This window comes from Phalacrocorax aristotelis, chromosome Z (genome assembly GCF_949628215.1).
Source record: "Phalacrocorax aristotelis chromosome Z, bGulAri2.1, whole genome shotgun sequence".
NCBI lineage: Eukaryota > Metazoa > Chordata > Aves > Suliformes > Phalacrocoracidae > Phalacrocorax > Phalacrocorax aristotelis.
This window is the reverse complement of record NC_134311.1, coordinates 20,027,309-20,050,774: the sequence shown is the minus strand read 5'-3', so window position 1 is coordinate 20,050,774 and position 23,466 is coordinate 20,027,309. Positions and strand designations below refer to the sequence as shown.

The window sequence follows — 23,466 nt, the reverse complement described above, 5'->3', positions numbered from 1 at the left end:
CTTTTAGCATCTTACAAAACACAGACATTTAAAATATCAGTGAATTTATTTAAGCAGTAAAGAAGGATCAGTGGCATTATAATGTGTTTGATTTGTGTCTTTTTAAGTTTGTTGGTATTATTTCACAATAAGTATTATTTGTAGTATTATCTTTGCAATTTTAAAGATTCTACCATAACCCATGTTGGTTGGAAATTATAATTTTTAAAAGAATTTAGGTGAAATTGGGCTGGTTATATATATATAATTACTGACATTACTTCAACAGCATTCTTTCTGAGCGTAAAATCAGATGTTAGTTGATCTGACAGTGGACTTGCACTAAAAACTTAGCCTTCAGTATGTGGTTACAGCAAGCGACAGCTCTTGAGCATGGTGGCACCAAGTGAATATTTTTCTTCTAGAAAAAGACATTGTTTGAAATTAAAATGAACAACATCATTTCACATTAGAAATGCTTTCCTCTTTCTACAGGTTTAAAAGTTGAGTTGCTCCGGTATTTTAGTTCAGTCAGCAGTGCTGTCATGATTGCTGTTACCATTTGGACCTTGCTGTAGGGTTGAGCAAGCAGGGGGATTGCTTGGCCCTTCAGGCAATTAGAAGGGCTCCCACCCTTGATTAAGTAGTGGTGTAACTTGCCAAAATGCATAGGAGTAAAATGCCTCTTCCATAGATCATACTTAGCCTCTGTGTGTTGAACTATGTGTGGTTGTTTTAAGGCACTGTCAAGTTCATACGAGGGGTTGTGCAAGACCTTGAACTTAACTTTATGCTGTCTATAAATGCATAATATATTGAAACAATGTGCAACACTGTGTTGAACTTTAAAAATAACATTCAGTTTAGAGCGTAATTGTACATTACGTTTTCAGCATACTGGGTTAAAAACATCAGTACAAATGCTGTCAGGAGTATTCTCATTTGAAAATACTGCTGGTTGTTTAAAAGTAATAGTTTTGAGTCATTCAGTGTGGATTAGTCCCATCCTATATGGTGCTAAGATAGGTGTTCAATTACTGTCTGAAATTGTAAACACTTTCTATATTTGTGTGTTTAAACCTGTTTTTATACTCAAAGGTTGTAAATATAGTGGTAACCAAGGTAAGCATAATCTAAAAAACCTAAACTGAAGGATAACTCAATCTGGGGTTTGTTTACAAACATTGAAAGAAGCACAGTTATGTCTATGTGTGTACATATATATATATGTAGATGGTAGGAATGTCTCTTTGCACAGGCCCAAGTATAGTTACTAGCTAAAATGGAGGAACAGGTATGAAGAGTGTCTTACTAAATATTGGTTAATAGCTTTTGTTGGAAGTCTTTTTAAATGTGGACTCATGCTTACCTTTAAAAGATCCAGCAAATTTCAAAGCATCTTATTGGCTCACTGTTCCAGCTGATACTGGCCTGTGAGTATATCTGGCATACTGATGCCAGCAATTTCATATATTTAATTTTCATTATGATTTTCATTCATTGTGGCATTCACTGAAAACACAAAAGACTTAGAAAAGCAAAGACAAGTAATAAAGCTCTTTCTGTTTAAGGGGGACGGGAGCAAGCAATTAAGTGTTTACAGGAGATGAAGTATGTCTGAAGTGCTATCACTGCTCCTTTTCCTGCCAAAGGAGAGTTATATGTCTAAACCAGAATGTCTTTTTACAGATACCATCTTTTGAAACATTTCTAAATATGACTATTAATATTTATACTTACAGTCTTCAAAAACTGAATATACTTTTAACTCATTGGGATTTGAAATCTGGCATTGTTAGTGTTGTTCCTCTGTGGTTCCATTTTTTGTTAGCAGCTTGAGTAAATTCACAGCCCTTAAGCAATTCTATTTACAACCTTTACCACTTAGCTGGGTGCATGTACTGTTAGTTAAGATGCTTTTCGTTTCAGTAGTTTTCCAGTTACTTGCTGACAGGTCTGATCTTTTTTATTTAATTATCCATAAAGTAGTTGTAAGGTCAGGACTGTATTCATAGAGTCCAAACAAAAAAAAATTGACTTTGTTTCTGTACTTCACAGTCCAGAGACTGTGAAGACAAGAAACCTTTTTAAATGATGATGAGTCATAGGGACAGCTCCATTTCCAAAAGCACTCTTTTGTACTTATCCAGTAAGACAAGACAAACTAGGTTATATTTAAGTGACAATTAAAATAATTTCACTTACATTTTTTAAAAGAACCAGAAAAAACTTTTGCAACCTTCCTTATTGATAAACTTACGTTTGTGTATTTTACCAGTAAGACACTACTAAGTCAGTAAAGAATTTGCTTAGAACAATGCTATAAACCACTACTAATATTTATTCAAACTTGCATGACTAAACAGAATATTAATTTAACTTTAGTTAAATTGATTCAGGTTTATTTGTGGAGAAGATTTCACACTATTGTCATGGTTTTAGCTGGGATAGAGTTAATTTTTCTTCACTGCAGCTGGCATAGTGCTGTGCTTTGGACTTAGTATGAAAATAATGTAGATAACACACCAATGTTTTAGTTGTTGCTGGGTAGTGCTTGTACTAGTCAAGGGCTTTTCCAGCTTCCCATGCTCTGCCGGGTGCACAAGAAGCCGGGACGGGAGGGGGCACAGCCAAGAGAGCTGATCCAAACTGACCAAAGGGATATTCTATATCATGTGATGTCATGCCCAGTATATTAACTGGCGGGAGCTGGCCAAGGGATGCAATCATCGTGGCTCGGGGACCAGCACTGTTCGTTGGTGGGTGGTGAGCGGTTGCATCACTTGTGGGTGTTTTTTCTCTTTTTTCCAGGCTTCATTTCTCTCTCTTGTTATTTTCCTTTTTATTATATCATCATCATCATTGTTATTATTAATTATTATCATTACCATTATTACTATTACTATTCAATTATTAATCTGTTCTTATCTCAACCCACGAGTTTTCTTGCTTTTGCTCTTCCGATTCTCTCCCACATCCACAGGAGGGGGGGCAGTGAGTGAGCGGCTGTGTGGTGCTTGGTTGCTGGCTGGGGCTAAACCATGACAAACATGACTTCAAAAGTAATACAAAGATATTGTGGAAAAACAGTATTTCAAAGCTCTGTATTAATCTTGGGGAAAAAAATGGGAGAACTGTATGAAACAGCATTAATGTTGAGTCCTGGACTTGCAATACATGAGTAAATAAAAATTCACATTATCACAGTAATAGATAGCTTGCCATGTTTCCTCCAAATGGGTTATTGCAGAAAACATCTCGGTTCCTTCTTCCAAGTAAAGATGTAAATCCCCAATTCATCATTTTAGCACGCTGCCTCATTTTCCACCAGTACCTGGCCAAGGGGCTGTGCCTCCCTATTTTTTGTCTGCTTTGTCAGCTTAGATTTGAAAATGTGCAGTGACCGAGTTTGAAATCGATGTCACAGCCCCACAATGGCATTGTTATCTTAACAATGGGAAGAATTGCTAAGGGAAAGAAATTTAGAAAAACATGGAAAGGAACTCTTTACTTACTAACTTGAAAAAATGCATGTGCTTTTGAAGAAATTGGGATAATTTAAAATCTGAAAGTTGCAACCAAAATAATGAATTGTAGCAGAGAAAACTGAGAAAGGTGATCCAGTATGCTAATGTTTAACTGTTGCTAGTATTCAGAAGGAGCAGTCCCTAGCTGCCTGAACACCTCAGTTGTGTAATTTGGTAGCACAGGAAAGGGTAAAAGTATTTCCACTTAGCTGTTCGTATTGGCTCTTGAAGCAGGAGGACTCGTTATGTAGGGAGGTAGCTTGAACGTACGATTTCTGGAATAGCAGAGCAGCCATGCAGAGAGGTGAGAAAGAAGCTTCTAAGAAGGGAAAGGGAGGAGGGGTTGGAAGTTTGGGTTCATTTTTTTCTCCTGCACCAAGACTGTTCTTAGAGGAAAGGGATTCATTAGTTGTTTCTAAATTTATCTGAGTTGACAGGTCTTTCAGAAGCCTGCAAAACCCCCAAGACCACTCCACATATCCACATTGCCCTTTTAAGCTTTTAAGCTAAGACCGCTGTCTGCAAATATTGTCTGCCAGATAATGTAGGAGTCCTTCTTTGAAAAACACTAGATTACTTGTTTGACTTTGCTGACAAGGCAGATGTTATGTATAGAGATGGCTGGGCCATATGGCTAATGAGGATGCCCTTGAATGTAAAAGCACAAGCACAGTTGGAGACGTCTTTCCAAGAGTAGTGATTTTATCACACCAGACTTGATCCTAAAGGCTGTGCTGGCGTTAACAGGTAGTGCAGTAAGAGCAGATATGTAGATTAATTGAGGATCCAGTGCGCATATAGATTTCAGGGGATTCTGGTTTTGGATTAGCACCAGCCTGGTCCCGTGGAGTGAATGCCCATTAGCAGTCTTGAGTGTAACTGCTGGCTTGGTTTGATCAGAAGGGAATTTGGTTCACACTCCGAGATCGCCCTGCAGTGTGAACTGAAGTAGATCTGGTGGGGTAGACGGGAGTCTGGTGTCGGACTGATCCAAACTAAAATGCAAATGCAGACACACAGACACATGTCTTGACTCCATTACTTGAGCAGCATGTCAGTTGGGAGATTTGGCCTCAACTCCACCTGCAGAATTATTTCCACAAAACAGCGTAAACATGATTAGTGTGTCTGTACTCCAGAATTCCTCTTCCTTGAGTACCAGCATCTAATTATAGGGTGGGTGGCTGCAGTGACTGTGCTGCTATCCTTTGCTCTGAGTCTAGTGCTTGCAGATTATTCCCCCAGAACCCTGTGTAATTCTTTACTCAAAATCCTTTTTCAAAATCCTGTTACTTTTTTCTTTTTTTTTTTTTTTTTTTGTACAAGGAACAACACTCTGAATGCAGAAAATCTCAGTAGTTTGTCTGTTTAAAGAATATCTTGATTTCTTGTAGATGCTGTTTTGTTTCCTTTGGAAAGTGCAAGATGCATTTAACAGGTACCTTCTGTACCAGTCGCAAGAACCATTAATGTTGACAGTAATGTTTCCTAGGCTCTCAAAAGAGCAAAACAGTGATGTGGAGATTTTTAAAAATTATCTGAAATTCATTATGTTTCAGACCTGAGCGGAAGTACAAGTCTGAGTGTTGAGTCTATGTATGAAAACTATGGAGTACCTTTCATTATTCAGAATTGTTTTCATTTCCTGATTATTGCAGCTTCTAAAAATATTTCCTATGCCACAGTATGAAAAATTATATTTTAAATTCCAGTAAGAGCATTTTGCCTTGTGGCCAGTCTTTTCAATTTAGTTTTGCTATTGATGTATCCACCCTTATGGTATAGAAAAGGCATTCACTAACTTGCATTTAATTTTCTACCTGATTCTAGGCCACTGAGCATTAGGGGCCCAGGGGCTTACAGGCCCCTTTTAGTGTGGTAGTCATTGTTTACTGTGAATCTTTTTTTGCATTAGAATTATTTTCTGTCAGCTGTATAATTTTGTCATACATAGTTTCAATAGCACATGGCAATATTCTTGGCTTTGAAGCTTCAGCTGCATGAAGGAGACCCAAATCTCTTTCATGTAGGCATGGTGGTGGTGGCAGTAGTGGTAGTAATAAGCCAAATAATATGACACCATGAAGGCATCTGAAGTCTTTTCTTCATAGGTGTGGTGGTGGTAGCACTAGTAGTAGTAAGAAGAACATGGCTGTTCTTGCTGATTTACAGTGGTGCTGAGGATCTGCAGAAAATAATTCCTGGGGATTACTTGAGCTCTGATATCTTTGAGGTTGAAAAAAATGTGATATTTGAGATACTTTTGTAAGTTCTGGTTACTTATCCAAATTTTATTTTTACAAGACTAACTTTAGATACACAGATGGAAAAATTTAACTAATTTCTCTGTGCTTCCATTTCTCCATCTGTGAATTTGAGATAACCGGTATTCGCTTTGAGAGGAACTTTGGTAGTCCAATATATTGTCTTATTTAAGAGAGGATGAGTTATTCAGTATATACTTTACATTGTGACAGTGCTTGAGGAAATACTGTATAATATATTTGACGGCAATTAAAGTTGTAACATTTGATCACTGCTCACATGAAATACAGTTTACATCAGTCTCAGTGGCTGTTATGTAAATGTGCACTTGAGGGCAGGATAAGATGTATTTACCTTGTGGTTTATTGTTGTTAATTTCTTAAGCTTAATTTCTTACAGGAGGTGCTGAAACAGCTGCAAGGAAGTATTGAAGATGAGGCAATGGCATCTTCTGGACAAATTGACTTACTGGAACGACTTAAAGGTAAATCTAGAATTATGTTTTAAGTAGATTCCTTTCTTTTTCCGTTGTTTTTTATTTGGGATAAAATTTTCTAACTCAGCTGCATCTTCTTTCCAGTGTTGACTTTGATGGTTAGGCATAGTCTCAGTCACTGTTATTTTTGCTAAGCATTTTAAGGCATATTCTCAAAAAAAAAAAAAAAGAAAATCCATTCCTATGCTGCTTTTTTGCTTTTGCTGCTGTTACCCTAGGGCTTCATATTAGTTACTTTTGATACAACTTGCATGTCATTGAGTTCTTCAGAAAAAATACGTTGGTTTAAATTAATGATGTATTAGTTTTACCCGTTTTCTAAACTTGTTCACATGCCCTGCCCTCTCCGTGTCATATTACTGGAATTGTATCTGTCATGCTGCAAATTGATGCCCCTTTCCCCAGAGCATCTGCTGGAATGTGCACTGTCCCATTATATGGGGTGTGCAAAGCAAGCCCAGACCAGTGACTTCTGTATACATCCATTATCCCTACCACTGAAGCAGAAGTATCATAGAGGATATCTATGTTTAAGGGCCCTGTGGTGAACAGAGTTGTCATCGTTTATGTGACAGTGAAGCATCTGCAGAATCTCTGAGAAAGAGGTTATTAGAAAGTGGGCCACAAGAACAATTCATATGACATACATGCAAAACTCTGCCCATTTCTTAAGTCCTCTGGGAAAGAGGCAGGCATGCTTGTGTGGGAATACTCTTCTGATTGTCAGGATTGCAGTCTGGCCATCTGCTCAGATGACTAGTATTCTCCAAGTGTACCATTAAGGTTGGTTTTGTTCACGTTATATTCTTCTGTGGATTCCGATGCAAAATGTTTCTGTCAAAAAATCTTGGATTTGTTCAGGAAATAAGAAATCAAGATAGAAATGATCTTTTGAATCATGCTGCTGAACTTCAACTCTGCAATTGTTTGCTCTTTATTACCAGAGCTGAACTTGGAAAGTACCAACTTCCCTGGAGTGAAGTTAAGGCCAAAAGTGTCTGTGCGTTCGTATGGGAGCCGGGAAGGGTCTGTGTCAAGCCGTTCAGGAGAGGGCAGTCCTGTTCCCATGGGATCATTTCCAAGAAGAGGATTTATTAATGGAAGCAGAGAAAGCACTGGTTATTTAGAAGAACTAGAAAAAGAGAGGTAAATTTCTTTGTTTATTCATCCAGTATGGATTGACTTCTAATTTTAACATGAAAGTTTACTGACACACCAAGTATTTAACTATCATGCATATGGTTCTGATTGCTGGTATATTTATCTTGACAGGTAAGGAAACAAGGAATATACATTATATTTAGATGCACACACACAAAAATATTTTAAAAATCTTAAAACACTTCATACAGTTTCTACTGCTTCTTCATATATGCATGTCATTGTTACTGTTAATTGGATGAAGGTTATTTTTATTAGCAGATTGTTAGCATCTGAAATATATTTAGAGAGAGGGAATAGAGTGTCCCAAACACCTCTGTATCTCCTCACCACTATCACTAAGTGGTGAAGCTGTAAATATGTGATGGGGCAATCTGTCTTCTTCAGATGGTTATAACTACCGTAGCTGGTTGATCAGTTATTTACTATTAGCAGACATTTATCTAATGATTCGGCTCTCAGCAAAAATGTCAGCTAAACAAAAATACACTATCGTCAAGATGTTGTTTCCATCTGATATTTTGTATTGACAAAATAATGACATTTCTGTTCCTGGAAGATAGTGGTATCTATTTAATAGGATGAACATACTTTCAGGGCATAATACAGATTTGTAGCACTTTATCAATCACTTACAAAGGAAATGCAAACTAAGAGACATGCAGCTGTTTTCACTGAAGACATCTTGATATCTTAAAATGAACCTGACTGAAATCCCAGATGTTTAGAGGCCTGTCTGTAAGGCAGGGTTTCCTGAAGATTTGGTCACTGACAGCTACTTAATGGGTAGGATGTCAAGCTGGTGGGTGCAAAACCAAATAAATAGTAACACAGTATTTTTATGCTTAGTAGTTGTTAATGAGCAAAAAAAAATCCACTTTGGAATCGTGTCAGAAAAGTTTGGTGCGTAATAAGTGATCTGTGGGCAGCCCTCCAGAAACTCCTCCACTAAAGGGCCTTTCTGGTGTTCAGTAAAACTTTTGCAGTCAAGAGTGGAAAGGAGTACACTTTTCCTCCAGGGTACGGTGTCTAGGTCCCTTTCTTTTGGTCCTGTCAGTAGAATGAAAGTAACTTCCCTTGGGTCCATACTGTGCATCTCCTAGCAGCCACTCTATTTTTGTATTTTCCTAGTCAGTATCACTAATGATATTTGTTCTGTCACATAAAACCTAGATTCCTGTGGAACTATATAAGAATATTTAGAGATTTGGGAATCTGTTCCCACTTGCTTATCCCAGTCTTCAAGAATCTAATGTGTCTGCCATTTTCTGTTTTGACAAAACAGTGTACTTGTTTGTATTCTCCCAGTGCTGGTTTTTACTGCATGTGATACTAAAATCTTTAAGTGTAGTTAGGACTTTCAGTTATTATTCAAATTAACTCCAGGGCACTTGGAACAGGAAGTATTTATAGCAGCTGGAGTTCTTGAAGGTGGTTAGCTCATCTGATTTATGATGTGTGATCCTTTTCCACTCTGAGGACATTACTAAGGTGATAGATCTTTGGACATTTTTCTCTGTGATAAAGACAGCTTAGGCAGTGAACTGGTCTTTTTCCAAATGACACTGAAAAAAAGGGGGTAAGGATATTTTCATTTCAGGTGAGCTGAGGCAGTGTTACTGTCACAGGTGATGGGGTAAAGATATCTGCTGTGGAGAAGATGGTCTGTAGAGGTATGGCCAGATCACATCTGGCTTCATTACTAGTGAAACGATGGATAGACCAAACTGCCCTGTTCTTTATGCTGTTTCAGGGGATGTGTAGGGCATTGATGTGGACCCTGGGTAGCCAAATGAATCAGACCCTGGGATGGGGTTGTAGGACCACACATCTGAAATCACTACAATTTCTGAAAGAAAATTAACCCCTTATTTTCCTGTGCTTTGTGCCTGAACTTGTTTGGCATACTTACTAAGTTTCTGTGCTTCGTAAACGTATATGTGAACATGTGTTATTTGCTAATAGAAATATTTTTAGCACTTAAACAGAAAGCCTCAAAATATTAACATTATTTAGAAGAAAATACCATTTTTTTGAAACCTGCAGCAGGGGAGCATCATTTCCACTCAGTATCTTAACATGCTGGCACAATATATGCTGCTCAAGGGCAACAGTGTTTGGGCAAGGACCAAATCATGTATTAAGTGTATGTGAACTTGGCAGATTTGTGAGATGTTTATTAATAAACCAATTCACTAGGTGTTTATTAATGCAAACAAGTACAAACCAAGAAGAAATTGGTAAAAATTGGTTTGTACTGAAAAAAGAATGACTTAGCTTGGCTAAAAATGATCTTCTGTGGTGAAGAAAATTAATCGATTGATTCACTTATCAGAATGAAGATGAAATTGTCGGGCTGTTTCTCATTTGCTTAGCTCTCCTCTAATTTCAAAGTCAATAAAAGAAAAAAGTGTGGGGTGTGTGTTTTTAGGTTACCAATTTAGAATACACTATTCATTAAATTTCTCCTGCTCTCTCTGTGGCTTTTTCCAAGTGTGTCTGGTAACACACTGTATCCACAACAAAACTCTTCAGAGTACACTGCAGGTTACTTTTTGTGTTGCTTTGCCTTTTGCAATTTAGTAAATTTAATAATGTCACCTTTGTAAATTCTGTAATTTACCACTAAGAATTACAATTTTATGATGAATTTTTTATGAAAATATTTGTATGCCTTGTTTATTCCTTCTGGTTTATGCCACTCTTCCTAATGTTGATTTTGAGCATTTTCTCTGACTCATGACTTCTTTCTCCCCCTACTCTTATCTCCCTTTGGCTAACTGTACAACTTGCCTAAGTCTTCGCAGCATCTATCAGCTGTGTTTCATTTTCAAGATTTTATTTTATCACCTACCAATTGAACTGAAAGTATTAATTACAATTGTAATTTACATAACGTGACTAGCCTGTAGTTTGTTTCCCATCTCCCTTTTAACTGGGAATAACACTGCCATAATTATGCAGAAAAGATTTCCAAAAGAAGAGACCGATTTTCTGCATTCATTTAGCTTCATCTATTGTTGGGAGCTTCAAAAAACCACGTTAGAGAAGTCTCTTGAAATACCCACTCTTCAGAAAAGCAGTTCAAATTGGAAACTTTTTGTTAACCCATAAAAATAGTGTAAAGTCCCGAAAGCTTGCTTAATTTGCCTTGCTGCGTTCTCACTGAACTTGATAGTTGTATGACAGACAAAAGAATTTTCTCTGACACTGTGGAAGTCCTGATATAAATAATTTTGGAATATAAAAAGTTGGAATAACTGTGCTGGATTTTTCCATCAGTTTTCTCCCAAAATCAGTAACAGATCTTCAACCTTAAGTGCTCTCCTAACCTCAAGAAGTTCCAGAAGGCTGAGAAGGAGCTATACTTCTGGTTGGCATAGTATCTGATACTAAAGTTAAGCATGGGGAGCAGCTTATCAGACATATTTATAGACACTTGCAGCTTTTTTGTCAAGGATATTGAAGTGGAACTTGCTATAGTTGTACCAGCCCTTCAAGCTTTGTGCTGAGAGACCTCAAAGACATTGTTAAAACCTGAACTCTCATGGAGCAGTGATACCAAACTAGTAATCCCAAATACAGTATTACCCAGAAGTAGAAATGACACTGTTAAATTAAAGGAGCCACCCTCAGGGCATGCATTATGTTGTTTATGGAACACTGATGGTTCCTAAGTTCTATTCTTGCTTCTGGCATCCATTGTGCACGTCAAAACAGGTTGAATGACATAGTGTCTCACAAACTGAATACCCTGCATTTTACAAGAGGAACTTAATCACATGTTCACTTAGCTGAAAGTAATCCCTCTGGTTTCTACTACCAGTTCTTTGACATCCAGAGGCAGAATTAGTCCTTCCACATTTGCAAATGCTTATATGGTAAAAATACTTTTAATAGGAATTGCATTAATTATGCTTGTGCAAATTTGACTTCACAAACTGGACATAGCTGGTGCATGGGCACCCAAGGTGATAAAAATGCGGAATGCCTACGTACGCAGAGGTCAGGAGCCTGGGGCGTGTGTTAAGAGGATGGGCAGGTGGGAGGCTGAAAAAACTATTTCCCTCACAGGCTTTCCTCGAGACCATCTATTAGCTTTTCCTTCAGCCTGTCTAAAGGACTTAAGCAATTCCTGCCAGCCCCATCCTTGTGGCGGAAGAATTACTCTTCCAGTAATCCTGCTACAGTTACCTGCAATGGTATGGTAATTGTTGTTCATTGACTTCTTTCCGCTTCTTTCCACTTTTGATTGTAAACCTGTCTGATGTAAAAGCTGCCCAGTAAATGCCTTAATGTGTAGTCTTTACATTCTTAATACAGTTCTGTTTCAACATAACTGTTGAATCAAATCTGGAAATTTGCCCCATTCTGTTCATGTTTTAAAAAAAGCATTTAACACTTAGTTGTATGTAGTTTTTCAATCTCATGCAGTTTTAGTGAGAGATCCTGTCAATTTTTGATTTTCCATTTGAACACAGTGCAAGTCAGGTCACTTGCATTGGTTATAAATGTTGAGTCATCAAAACTAGTTTGTAACATTTTAAAGCAGGAAGAAAGTTGAACAGATCCTTTAAAATACACATTTTAAAATTCTTTCTTCTGCATGAAGTTCTGTCATGTGGAAGTTCGATTATCTTCATCTCAGATCATGACTGGAATGCATTATCGAAGTAGTCAGGGGAAATTTGTATTTTTGTTGTTTACTGTGGTTTTGTTCCTCAATGACTTAGAGTAATTATCCATAATGCCAGCTTTATAAAGGTTCATATCGCTCTTGCTCAGAAAGACCATGGGAAATAATACTGAGCAAACTTGTATGCAGCTTTCTGTCCTCTGGCTAAGTGTTGATTTTAGTGTTTCCATTAATGTTAATGAGCAATATTAAAGTGTCAGAAGGAAGAAGAGTGCTCACAGAAAGTATTTATAAGAAAACAATAAACTTGTATTTAAAAAAAAAAGGCAACCAAAACCCCACAAAAATACAACAGTAGCTTTTCTGTATACTACTAGCCAGATTTTGCCAGAAATTTTTAATACCTATTTTGAAAAGTGTTGTACCAATGAACACTATATAACTATGTTGATAAAATTTGCAACTATATAAATGTAGTTCATGAAGGACTGATAAAATAGTATGTAAAATTTGATAGATTTTTTTCTTGGTAGTCTCCATTTATTAATATTCTTATCTTTCTCTCATACTACTCAGGTATGCAATATGCTTATGATACCCATTGAAAATGTTTTAAACAGCTGCAAATGTATCCTGTCTATAGCATTTGATGGAAAATACTCCTCTAAAGTATTTTTAATAGACATAGCTTGATTTTTGTGAGCTTTACTCATAGTGTTGGTATGGGCAACAAAGTTAGTAAGGACTAACTCACTACAAAGGTGCGTGAGATAATTTAATTTATTAAATGGATTCAGGGACTTAAATGCTCCTGTAACATACAGGCCTTTTCTTATATGTAGTTTGATGCATTGTACAAAGCATGTTGTCTAAAAGAAGCAGGATACAAGTTAGCACATGACTAAACTGGTTTTTGCTTTCACAAAATGCCTCTTAGCTTTAGATTTCAAAGTGGTTTTGTGGAGAAATGTAGGAATTTTCCTCTTCTATAGATGTGTACCTGATAAGCAAGAAGCAAATACTTGCTTAGTACAGAGGAGTGGATAGGTTGTTCAGCCAGGGCTAGGGAGCTGCACGCACTTTCTCAGATATCTTCTTAGTGTCCGCTTCAAACCTTGTTGCTCATTTAACCTTTTTTTCAGGAGTATCAATGCCTATTTCTTTACTTATATGTGGTAATGAGGTCTTAATAGCAAGACATTTCTGACTTCTGTTTTTAATAGATCTCTTTTGCTTGCGGAGCTTGAGAAGGAAGAGAAAGAAAAGGACTGGTATTACGCCCAGCTTCAGAACCTGACTAAAAGAATTGATAGTCTCCCTCTTACTGAAAATGTAAGTACCTTCAGTATGCTTGGTCATGTATATGGCACTATGATCTCTGTTCAGATGCTGTATTTATTTTATGAATTTGGTGACATTCTCTACTATCACTTTAATTTAAAACATGTTTTATTCACTCTGTAAAGCTAACTTAGCCTAAATAATGCATTTTTTCAAATATAATTTTACACATTAAAATTCACACTTACCAATATAAATGTCAGTGATAGAGGGGAGCTCTGAAAAGTCACTGTGACAAATGAATTACATGTCAGTACGCTACATCTTTAACTCTATTCTCCAAAGGTCTTTTCTCTATGCAGTCTGTTACTTAACGGATTATTTTAGTTTTGAGAGCAATATTAGCCTAAGAGACAATTTACACAGGAGCTCTTAATTCATAACAGCAAGTAAAGTGATGCTATAGCTTATGCAGGTATTGTTGCTGTAAGCTTTTGCCTTGGCATCTCCAAACTATTTATAGCCAAGTCACCATTATCTGGGACAATGAAGATGTCTAATGTCCCAGATAATACAGGTTTCCCTGTTGTCAGATCACAGCAGCTTGGATATATTTGCAGTGCATTCCTTGACATGCATAGTGTTGGGAAGACCTAGTTGCCCGTCTTTACAAAGTGATGCCTGATCAGGAGTTGGTCAGCCTCCTGGAAATGGAAGTAGACAACGGAAGCTCTTCCATGGCTGGGGTGAAGCAGCTGGACTTAAGCAAATGTAACACTGAGGCATGGCTGAGCATATCAGAACACCAGAAGCAAGGGGAGAAGGTCTGAAAAGGATCTTGAAGAAGTGCAACACATTCCCAAAGGCACTGTCAGCTGTATCTGTGTCACTCTATCATAGCTTTTAAGATTGTCTCCCCAGTTTCATAGGTAATCAGTTAACTTAGCACTTCTTATGATTAGAATGTCTTACTTAACATCTGACCTAAATCTCTTTTATGGTAATTAATATCGATTACTATGCACTCCTGCCACAACAGAATGACATACTATTTACATATTTGTAGATGATTGTCTCTTTTTCACTCTCTGAATTGACCTTGGTGAAGTCTTCTGGGAGGACTGGACTGCTCTTGGAGACTCATTTATTTGCAAACTAAGTAATTGTCCAAAACCAGTGAAGTGCTTTGCTCCTGCCTTGAAAAATCTATTGGTAGGAATGTCTTCCGTTAAGCTGTGGGGTTGTCCATTAATTGAACACTTGTGCTTTTTTTCACAGGATGGTTAAAAATAGGGTAGATAGCAGTAGTATGAATACCATCACCACCGTGCAGTAGTTTGATACTTCTGAATATTTTTAAAAACACTGGTTCAGATGACACGCGTAACTATTTTGTTGGTATGCTGACATACATTAGTAGCCAGATATTCCAGGTTTGTAATGAATGATACTGATTCCATGTTTATATATTTCATTTAGCCATTTGACAAAACTTGCAGGTAGTCTGTTGGTTGAACAATATTATGTGCTCTTGTTTTTAATAATGCAGTCATATTTTACGGGTCTGTTATTATGTTTTGTTTGTTTATGAAGTTTGCGGTGGAAAATTAACTGTTCTGCTTTTGTTCAGAGAAATACATAGTTTACATAAATGTTATTTACTAAAATGCCTTTTCTGTACTTCAATTTCAGTTCTCCTTGCAAACAGATATGACCAGAAGGCAGCTGGAGTATGAGGCAAGGCAGATCAGAGCTGCAATGGAAGAACAACTAGGTACTTGTCAGGACATGGAGAAGCGAGCACAGGTATAGTTTGTCTTTCATTATTAGAAGGAATGGGAAAAGCTTTCCTGCATTTTTATTAAACTATTGGTAGTTGTATCTTTAAACTGTGTGTAAACACAGTGATATCTTAGAGCATTTAGTTAGTCTTCCAAATACAAAAATAGGAATCAGAACATAGGAAATAACTACTCAGAAAAAAGCACCCTCCTCTGCCTGCTTAAAAAGAGACTTCTTAGTAGGCAGATGTAGACAATTTCTTGAAAAGGAAATACTTTTTTATTGTAATTTGCTTACAGTTTATTACCATTTTATTACCATTTTAGCTTCTAACAAAGATATTTGCAACTGCTTTATTTTGCATCTGCCGTGCTGGGTTTTTCATGCTTTTAAATTTAAAATAAAATCCAGCCACTGATGTTAAGTTTCCTTAAGGAGAAACGTAATTCACATGCATATCTGGAAGTTCTCTGCTCTCACCAGTTCTTTTGCAGTAATGATGAGGGCGTTGGCAGCTCATGGCTTAGACAGGTGTACTCTTAGCTTGGTAAAAAAACCTGACTGGATGGCCAAGCCCAGAGAGGTCTCGTGAATGGAGCTAAATCCAGTTGGTAGCTGGTCGTGAGTGGTGTTCACCAGGGCTCAGTGTTGGGGCCAGTCTTGTTTAATATCTTTATGATCTGGATGAGGGGACTGAGTGCACCCTCAGTAAGTTTGCAGGTGACACCAAATTGGGCAGGAGTGTTGATCTGCTTGAGGGTAGGAGGCCTCTGCAGAGGGATCCGAACAAGCTGGATCAATGGGCTGAGGTCAGCTGTGTGAGGTTTAACAAGGCTCAGTGCCAGGTCCCACACTTGGGTCACAACAAACCCATGCAACACTACAGGCTTGGGGAAGAGTGGCTGGAAAGCTGCCCAGTGGAGAAGGACCTAGGGGTGCTGGTTGACAGCTGTCTGAACATGAGCCAGCAGTGTGCCCAGGTGGCCAAGAAGGCCAATGGCATCCTGGCTTGTATCACGAATAGTGTGGCCAGCAGGAGCAGGGCAGTGATCATGCCCCTGTACTCGAAACTTGTGAGGCCATACCTTGAATATTGTGGTCAGTTTTGGGCCCCTCATTACAAGAAGGACATTGAGGTGCTGGAGTGTGTCCAGAGAAGGGCAACGAATCTGGTAAAGGGTCTGGAGAGCAGGTCTTATGAGGAGAGGTTGAGGGAACTGGGGTTGTTTAGCCTGGAGAAGAAGAGGCTGAGGGGAGACCTTATTGCTCTCTACAACTGCCTGAAAGGAGGTAGTAGTGAGGCGGGTGTTGATCTCTTCTCCAAAGTTACTAGTGATAGGATGAGAGGAAACAGCTTCAAGCTGCATCAGGGGAGGTTTAGATTGGATATTAGGAAAAATGCCTTTACTGAAAGAGTGGTCAGTCAGGCATTGGACCAGGCTGCCCAGAGAGGTGGTGGAGTCACCATCCCTGGAGGTGTTCAAAAAATGTGTAGACGTGGCACTTTGGGACATGGTTTAGGAGGCATGGTGGTGCTGCGTTGACGGTTCAACTTGATGATATTAGAGGTCTTTTCCAGCCGTAATGATTCAATGGTCCTATGATGTACAATTCCGTATGCAAATCATGTTACACATATTTTGAAGTATAACTCAAAATGTAATTGTGTAGAACCTGTAAATGGAATAATTAGTTGCTTGTGGTTATAAAAACTAATCCCTCACAGTAGTAGAGCGACAATTTGAATTATTTATTATTTATTTCCAGAGATGTTAAATAACCAGCTTGATAAGATAGTCTGGGTATTTTACGGTGAATGTTACAAAAATAAGTCCTTTCTATAAGAGTAGTCTCTTTAGGCTCTAGTTTTCTCACCAGGTTTACTCAACACAGAATTTTGCTATGTAAGAAACGGTTCTAATTAATTTTGTTTGTTATTAGGAAAGCTCCTGTAGGTTTTAAAGTGAGGAATTTAGTAGGACTTTTCAGAAAATTCATATAGTTATAAGTATGTAGCAAAACAGGTATCCTGCAGCTGTCAGGTATGTATGTAAACGCTCTGTAGGGATTTGTCTGTATAGACTTACTCAGACAGACCGAAGTTTAATCTGTCTGGATAATAACTGGCTCTGATCTGGAAGCTGTATGGCTGTTTTATCAAGCTTTATCAACAGTGGTGATGTCCTGCAGAAGTTCTGCTGTGCAACTTGTGTCAGCCAGTCCTGAGTGAAGGCAGAGCAGAATCAGAATTGTTTGCAGATGTCTGGTTTGCCCTGTTGCAGAAGGAAGTGTTAAAGCATTGATGCTAGAACTTCTGGGAAAGTTCTTTTGCTGCTAACAAGTGTAAGTTAGAGTAAGGTGAAGTTAGCTAAATAGGTTGGGTAGACTGTTGGTGAAATTCTAAGTGCAGTCAGGCAGAGAATAAATTTTTTCAGAGAAACAATTTCACTGTAGTTATATTACTATGAAAGTAATAAAGTTGTCCCTAAAGTAGCTTCTTCCCTGCTTGTTCTTTTTTAGTTTCGTGGGAGAAAATATGCTACCAAGAAGATGTTGAAATATTTTATGCTTTTCTGAATTAATGTTTGCTCATGGGTTTATCACAACTGTTATATTATCAATATATATGTATAACACGTACTTACAGAAATTACAGTGTCTATTGTAATTATATAAAGATTATAAAATAGGAAGTAACTACTTCTGCTTGTGCTTCTTGTGACTCTGTCTGGTAATTCCCCTTGGTTTCATTTTGTCAAGGACAGGTGCCAAAACTGTGTAGAAGTTCATCGGTGTACAAATACATAGAAGCAAATTCTGGATTCTTTCACTGTGATGTTTAAATATGCAAACTGAACCATTCATATTTAGCAAGTTTAGTGAATTTGCTAGTTTTTCACCTTTTCTTTTTGCTCTGTATTTTCCTTCACCGATTGTGACGCGCAATACAATGCAAAATGTAGACTGAAGGGAGAGAATGGTTCAGCTATATAAAGGCTGACATTGCAGACGTCTCTGTCCCAAAGATTTATTCTGAGAGATGAATACCTGCTGTTGCCCAAGTAACTGATGCAGTAGCCACCCTTTCTCCTGGACCTTAAAATAATGTCCTCTTCCGTCTTTCATCGTCATGACTGGGCTTTGTTTCCTTTAACCTCCTCTTTCCGAAGCAAGTTAGCTCACAGCAACTCACAGTTTATGTTACCTTTTATGAAGATCGTATACAGCACATGCCCAACAGTTATTCAGAAAGATGCATTGAAAGACTCCTAGCAATTTTTTTAGCTTGTTTAATTTTTTACACTAACTTGCACTTTACTCCAGAGTTTATAACTTCACATGGTAGCTCTTACTTGAAAAAACAAAAAAGCATACTTATCCATGCGGTTTTTTTTTGGCTATTCAAATGTTGCAGCCTATATACTTAGTAATAAGTAGAAGGAATCTTTAATTTCTGTAAATCACAAAAATTCCAAGACTGAAATAATTGAAACAATGTTCACATAGAATTTATTTTTCCTTCATGCCAGAACAAGAAGGATCTCCCTTTTTTATTTATTTTTACATTTAGTGTTACTTAAAATCTCACAAGAAGTGCTCATTCTCATAAGAATTTATCCCAAGATCCTTAAAAGTTTGCTAAAACAGCAGACCACTAAAGGTGTGAGAAAATTTGGATCCTAGAGTCTTGCACAGGTGAAGATTTCAGCACCGTTAGATTCATACAGTGGTCTTGATTGTAAATGTAGACCAACCCCTTAAAAATTTTTTCTATTATGTATATATTATATTAAACCACCCAACCTTTTAAAAACAAAATAATATTCCTTATTTTTACTTTCTAGAAAGTAACTATTTTTCTATCACTGTGAATATGGAGGATTTTTTTTGTTAGGAGTCTTATTGGAGCAGTGAAATCCATATAATTTGTAATTTTAAGTGTTAAGTTACTTTATCCAACAATTCTGTGTTAATAAAGGCGATGAGTAAATAAAAAACAAATGGGAATATACTATGAATAAATAGGAATAGAAGGTGATGTTTCTTGTGTAGGTTCTAAATTCTAAACCCTTTCTGTTGCTTGTTTGATGATGTATCTCTGTTTTTGCATGTTTGCCATTAGACTGTACACCTTTGTGGCAAGAAATACATTCTTTTTCTGCTTGTACAGGGTTTGGTACAAAATATGCCCCTTGTTAATGGAACTCCTCATTTTCCCTGTAATACAAATAATGAATTAGCAGAAAGAAGAATGGTCTGATGTTTAAATCTCTGGACTAAAATTGGGAAGGGTAGATTGAAATCGTGTCCCTTTTGAGGCGAGACAGGTCAGTGGTCTCATCCTGGACTCGTCAGTTATGTTGGGCAAATCATGCAACATATAATTTTTTTTCATCTGCAGAAAAATATTTCCCATATATGTGTATCTGTGTTCAGATTCTTTTGATGCCCTTATGGAATGAATTGCTGGTTTTACAGAAAGTAACTCAGTTTAGAAGAAATTCAAGTCATTCTTAAAGACAATGAGACACATATTCTTTCAGTCATGCATCACTTCACCAATGCACAGTTATTTCCAGGAATATATTTTTCTTATCCTTCTAATACTGAAGAATTTTTTGATCTGGGAGCAAAGGGGAGGTGAGTTATTTGTTTGCCTCATGTTGTGCTGAAGCTTCTGTGTGTGTAGCTTTAAAATTTTTATTGCCATTTTTTTCTGATATGTTGCTTTACAACTTGAAATCAAAATTATAGGTTAGTGTTTGTATCTTTGCCTCTCTACTAAATGTTGATGTTTATGCTTTTCCCACAGCAGCTTGTAATGCATGTTTCAGGAATTCATATTCTTCTGTATTTCTAAAATTTCTAGATAGCATTGTGTTTCTATTCCATATGTATCTTTTGTCATTAGCACTTTTTAAAAGTTCATTTTATTTCCATATTCAGATTATGAAGGTGTTAAATAAGATTGGTTATAATGCTGACCCTTCCAGCATCCACTAGGTGCACAAAGCCTTTCCTTTTTTAGTATAACCCTGGAAATGCTAATTGGGTTGAAAGAATCAAGATTTTTCTTTCAACTATGTATCCACTTTATTAATCTATCCATCACACAAAAAATTATTATTTAATAATTTTGATGTTCTGTTCATATGCTGACACCATTGGGCTAATTATTTGTTGTCCACTTCTATAGTCAAATAATGCCAATTTATTGAATTATCAAACTTGTACAGGGATATATTTTTATACACTTACTGTTTCACAGAATTATAATGCATCCTGTGCTTTGCAGCACAACTTGTATGGAGTATACATATCATGTAACATTTGGGTTTTTTAACATTCCCTTGATTGACCGCAGAACGGTTGCAGTGGGAAATGAGTAGCAACACGGCTATAAAATTCCAGACAAACCAACGAAGCAGTGTGTAGTTTTCTTCATACTTAGCCTGTTAAATTTTTTGAGATTTGCAAGAGCAGCAAATATTCAGAGGCTTTGCATAAGCAAAACTTCCAAATAATTACAGTAACTGAATGTAATAGAAATCATTCAGGATTTCATACCTTCAAGACACTCTTCAAATATAAATTTCTTTGAAATCTCTGTAAGGCAAGTAGAATTCTAACATTTGAGATGGAAGTAAAATAATTTGCTAAAGATCTGCATAAAATGTCAGTTTCAGAAACGTGAAAACTGTGCAAGTTAGCTGGAGCATTTTTCTATACCTGAATGTGTACTGTGTGAGGACCTGTTATACCCAAATGAGTATCAGTTTTATTGAAAAGCCAACAACTCACTATGTTTTGAATGTTTGCAATTATGCCTGTATTAAGAACACTTGAATTACCACATGAATGAAGTAGTTCTGTTTTGTAGTCAGCTGTATTTGCAAAGAACTCATCTTATTGTCATTCTATACAGTTAGTAAAAGGAGACTGTGAACAAAATAAACCATGAAAATACATTCATTTCAGGCAAGGGTGGCGAGAATTCAACAAATAGAGAAGGACATTCTTCGTATACGACAGCTCCTGCAAACACAAGCAGCTGAAGCAGAGGTTAGTGAACAATTACTTGCCTTCTTTTGATTATAGTATGTATCTTTTTCTAAAAACAAAACAAAAAAAAAAAGACAAACCCAACCCCAAATTATTTGAATGAAGTGGTAGGCAGGATTATTTCCGTCTGCTAGTGATGTCACAGTTAATCAACTAGTCAATAAACACCGGCTATTACTTGCTCTTTTACCAGTGAACTGAGGGTGAACTACTTGGATTAGTCTTCATGCTATTATTGAACTTTGATCACTAATGATCTATCAGTTGAAAGTTTAACCTGAAATTTCAGTAAAAATGCCGAAGTACAATGTATTATAAAGGCTGAGTCTTGATTTTAGCTGATGATTATAACAATCAGTTGTACATGCCTTCTAAATATGACCCTCTGATAAGCATCTTTATGGTTTGCTTATCTTTTGAGAGAGATAAGATGAAAAAAGGGTGAATACAGCTTCTGTCAGACTTCATTATAGAAGCTTGGCATATTTTCAGTGTTTAAGCATTGGGTTCTATATAAAGAAACACAAGATAATGTTTCCTGTCCATGGTAGTTATTGCCATAGCAAAAACTGCTGTCATAGTGGAAATTCACTTACAAGGTCAACTCCCTTTCTTGTAGTGGTATATTAAATACAAATTTTATGTTGGACCTGAATATTTTATGGTTCGTCTTTACCCAAAATAACTACTGTGACAGCTCAGAGCAGCATTTGTATTACTAAGGCATGTGTGGTTTTCCATTTTGAAAAATAATGGTTTCATAATTCCAGGATTTTGGGGGAAATCTGGCTTTATAAGTGAAACAGACAGTAGTGTATATAATTAAAGTTGCCTGGTCTTTTGACATACTAGCCAATCCAGGTGTTCATATACATTGATGAAATCCCCCTGAGCCTTCTCTTCTCCTGGCTGAACAGTCCCCACTCTCTCAGCCTGTCTGCATATGAGAGATGCTTTAATCCCTTAAGCACCATTGTGCTCCTGCACAGGACTTGCTCCAGTAAGTCTATATCTTTATTGTACTGAGAAGGCCAGACGGGACGTGGTACTTCAGATGCAGCCTCACCAGCTGAGAGGAGGGATCACCTCCCCTGACCTGCTGACAACACACTTCTTAATGCAGCCCAGGATACTGATGAACTTTTTGCCATGAGGATCCATTGCTAGCATGTTCAACTTCTCCACCAGGACCACCAGGTCCTGTTCTGCTAAGCTGCTTTCCAGCTGGGTTCCCCCCAGCCTGTAGTGGTGCTTGAGGTTGTACTTTGCACTTCCCCTTGTTGAACTGTATGAGGTTCCCATCAGCCCATTTTTCCAGCCTGTCCAGGTCCTTCTGAAAGGCAGCTGAACCATCTGGTGTACGAGCTTCTCCTCCCAGTTTTCTGTCATCTGCAAATTTGCTGAGCATGCACTCTGTCCCAGCATCCAGGTCATTAATGAAGATGTTGAACGGTCCTGGTCCCAGTACTAACCCCTGGGGTACATCACTAGTGACTTGCCTCCAACGGTACTTTGTGCTACTGATCACAACCCTCTGGTGCCCAGCTGTTCCACCAGTTTTCAGTCCACATCACTGTCCACTTATCTAACCCATACATTGTCAGCTTGTCTTCATCTCATTTGTGTGGATTTCCCTTGTGTTCCCATTAGCCAGGGCTCTTGCCTTGCCTGTCCTGTCCCTAACTTCCTTAGATGTTTGTTGAGGAATCACTCTGTCCCCCGTCATTTCTAGTTTAAAGCTCTCCCTACCTGGTTGGCCAGCCTCTCAACAGATACTGTTGTCCCATTTAGTCAGATAGATCCTGTCCCCAGAGTGTTTATATCTTACTTCGTTTAAAAAAAACCACTGTATTTTGGACTGATTTAAGCTCAAGGACTCAAACAGCACTGAGACGCAACTACAGAATTACAGAAGTTTTTGTCTTAGTTCTTCACTCCTTTCACCAAATTATTTGGCTTCTGGATACACAGAAATTCTAATACATCAAAATTTTGTTGTGTCTTTTATCCGTAAAGTGTCTGGGTGGCTGGTTGTATAGCTACACATTTTAGGACAGAGTTACCAGGGTGGTAAGGGAGGCGGTCACTGCATGCTTGTTAATACTTTAGAGTGTGTTTTAATAATTTCCAAAGGATGGCTATCTCCTCTGGAAAACAGCTGGATCTAGTTCTGAATTTGCCTGGTTGCAAGGAGGAAGGTAGCAGAGTAAAACTGCAGAGTCTTTGTAACTGAAAAATGTAAACATGAGGCATTTATTATATTTTTATTCTGTGCC

The 23,466-nt window shown here is 37.5% G+C and overlaps 1 protein-coding gene across 4 annotated transcripts in view; it reads left to right on the top strand.

Annotated features, from left to right (window-relative positions):
• The window catches only part of APC (APC regulator of Wnt signaling pathway), a 103,256-nt gene that overhangs the window by 47,693 nt on the left and 32,097 nt on the right, over nt 1–23,466 (top strand). For all 4 annotated transcript variants that reach the window (XM_075079741.1, XM_075079742.1, XM_075079738.1 and 1 more), the window contains exons 3-7: nt 6,171–6,255; nt 7,212–7,413; nt 13,288–13,396; nt 15,038–15,151; nt 21,107–21,190. In XM_075079741.1, the coding sequence (XP_074935842.1) occupies nt 6,171–6,255; nt 7,212–7,413; nt 13,288–13,396; nt 15,038–15,151; nt 21,107–21,190 (594 nt within the window). The remainder of the gene's footprint in view (nt 1–6,170; nt 6,256–7,211; nt 7,414–13,287; nt 13,397–15,037; nt 15,152–21,106; nt 21,191–23,466) is intronic.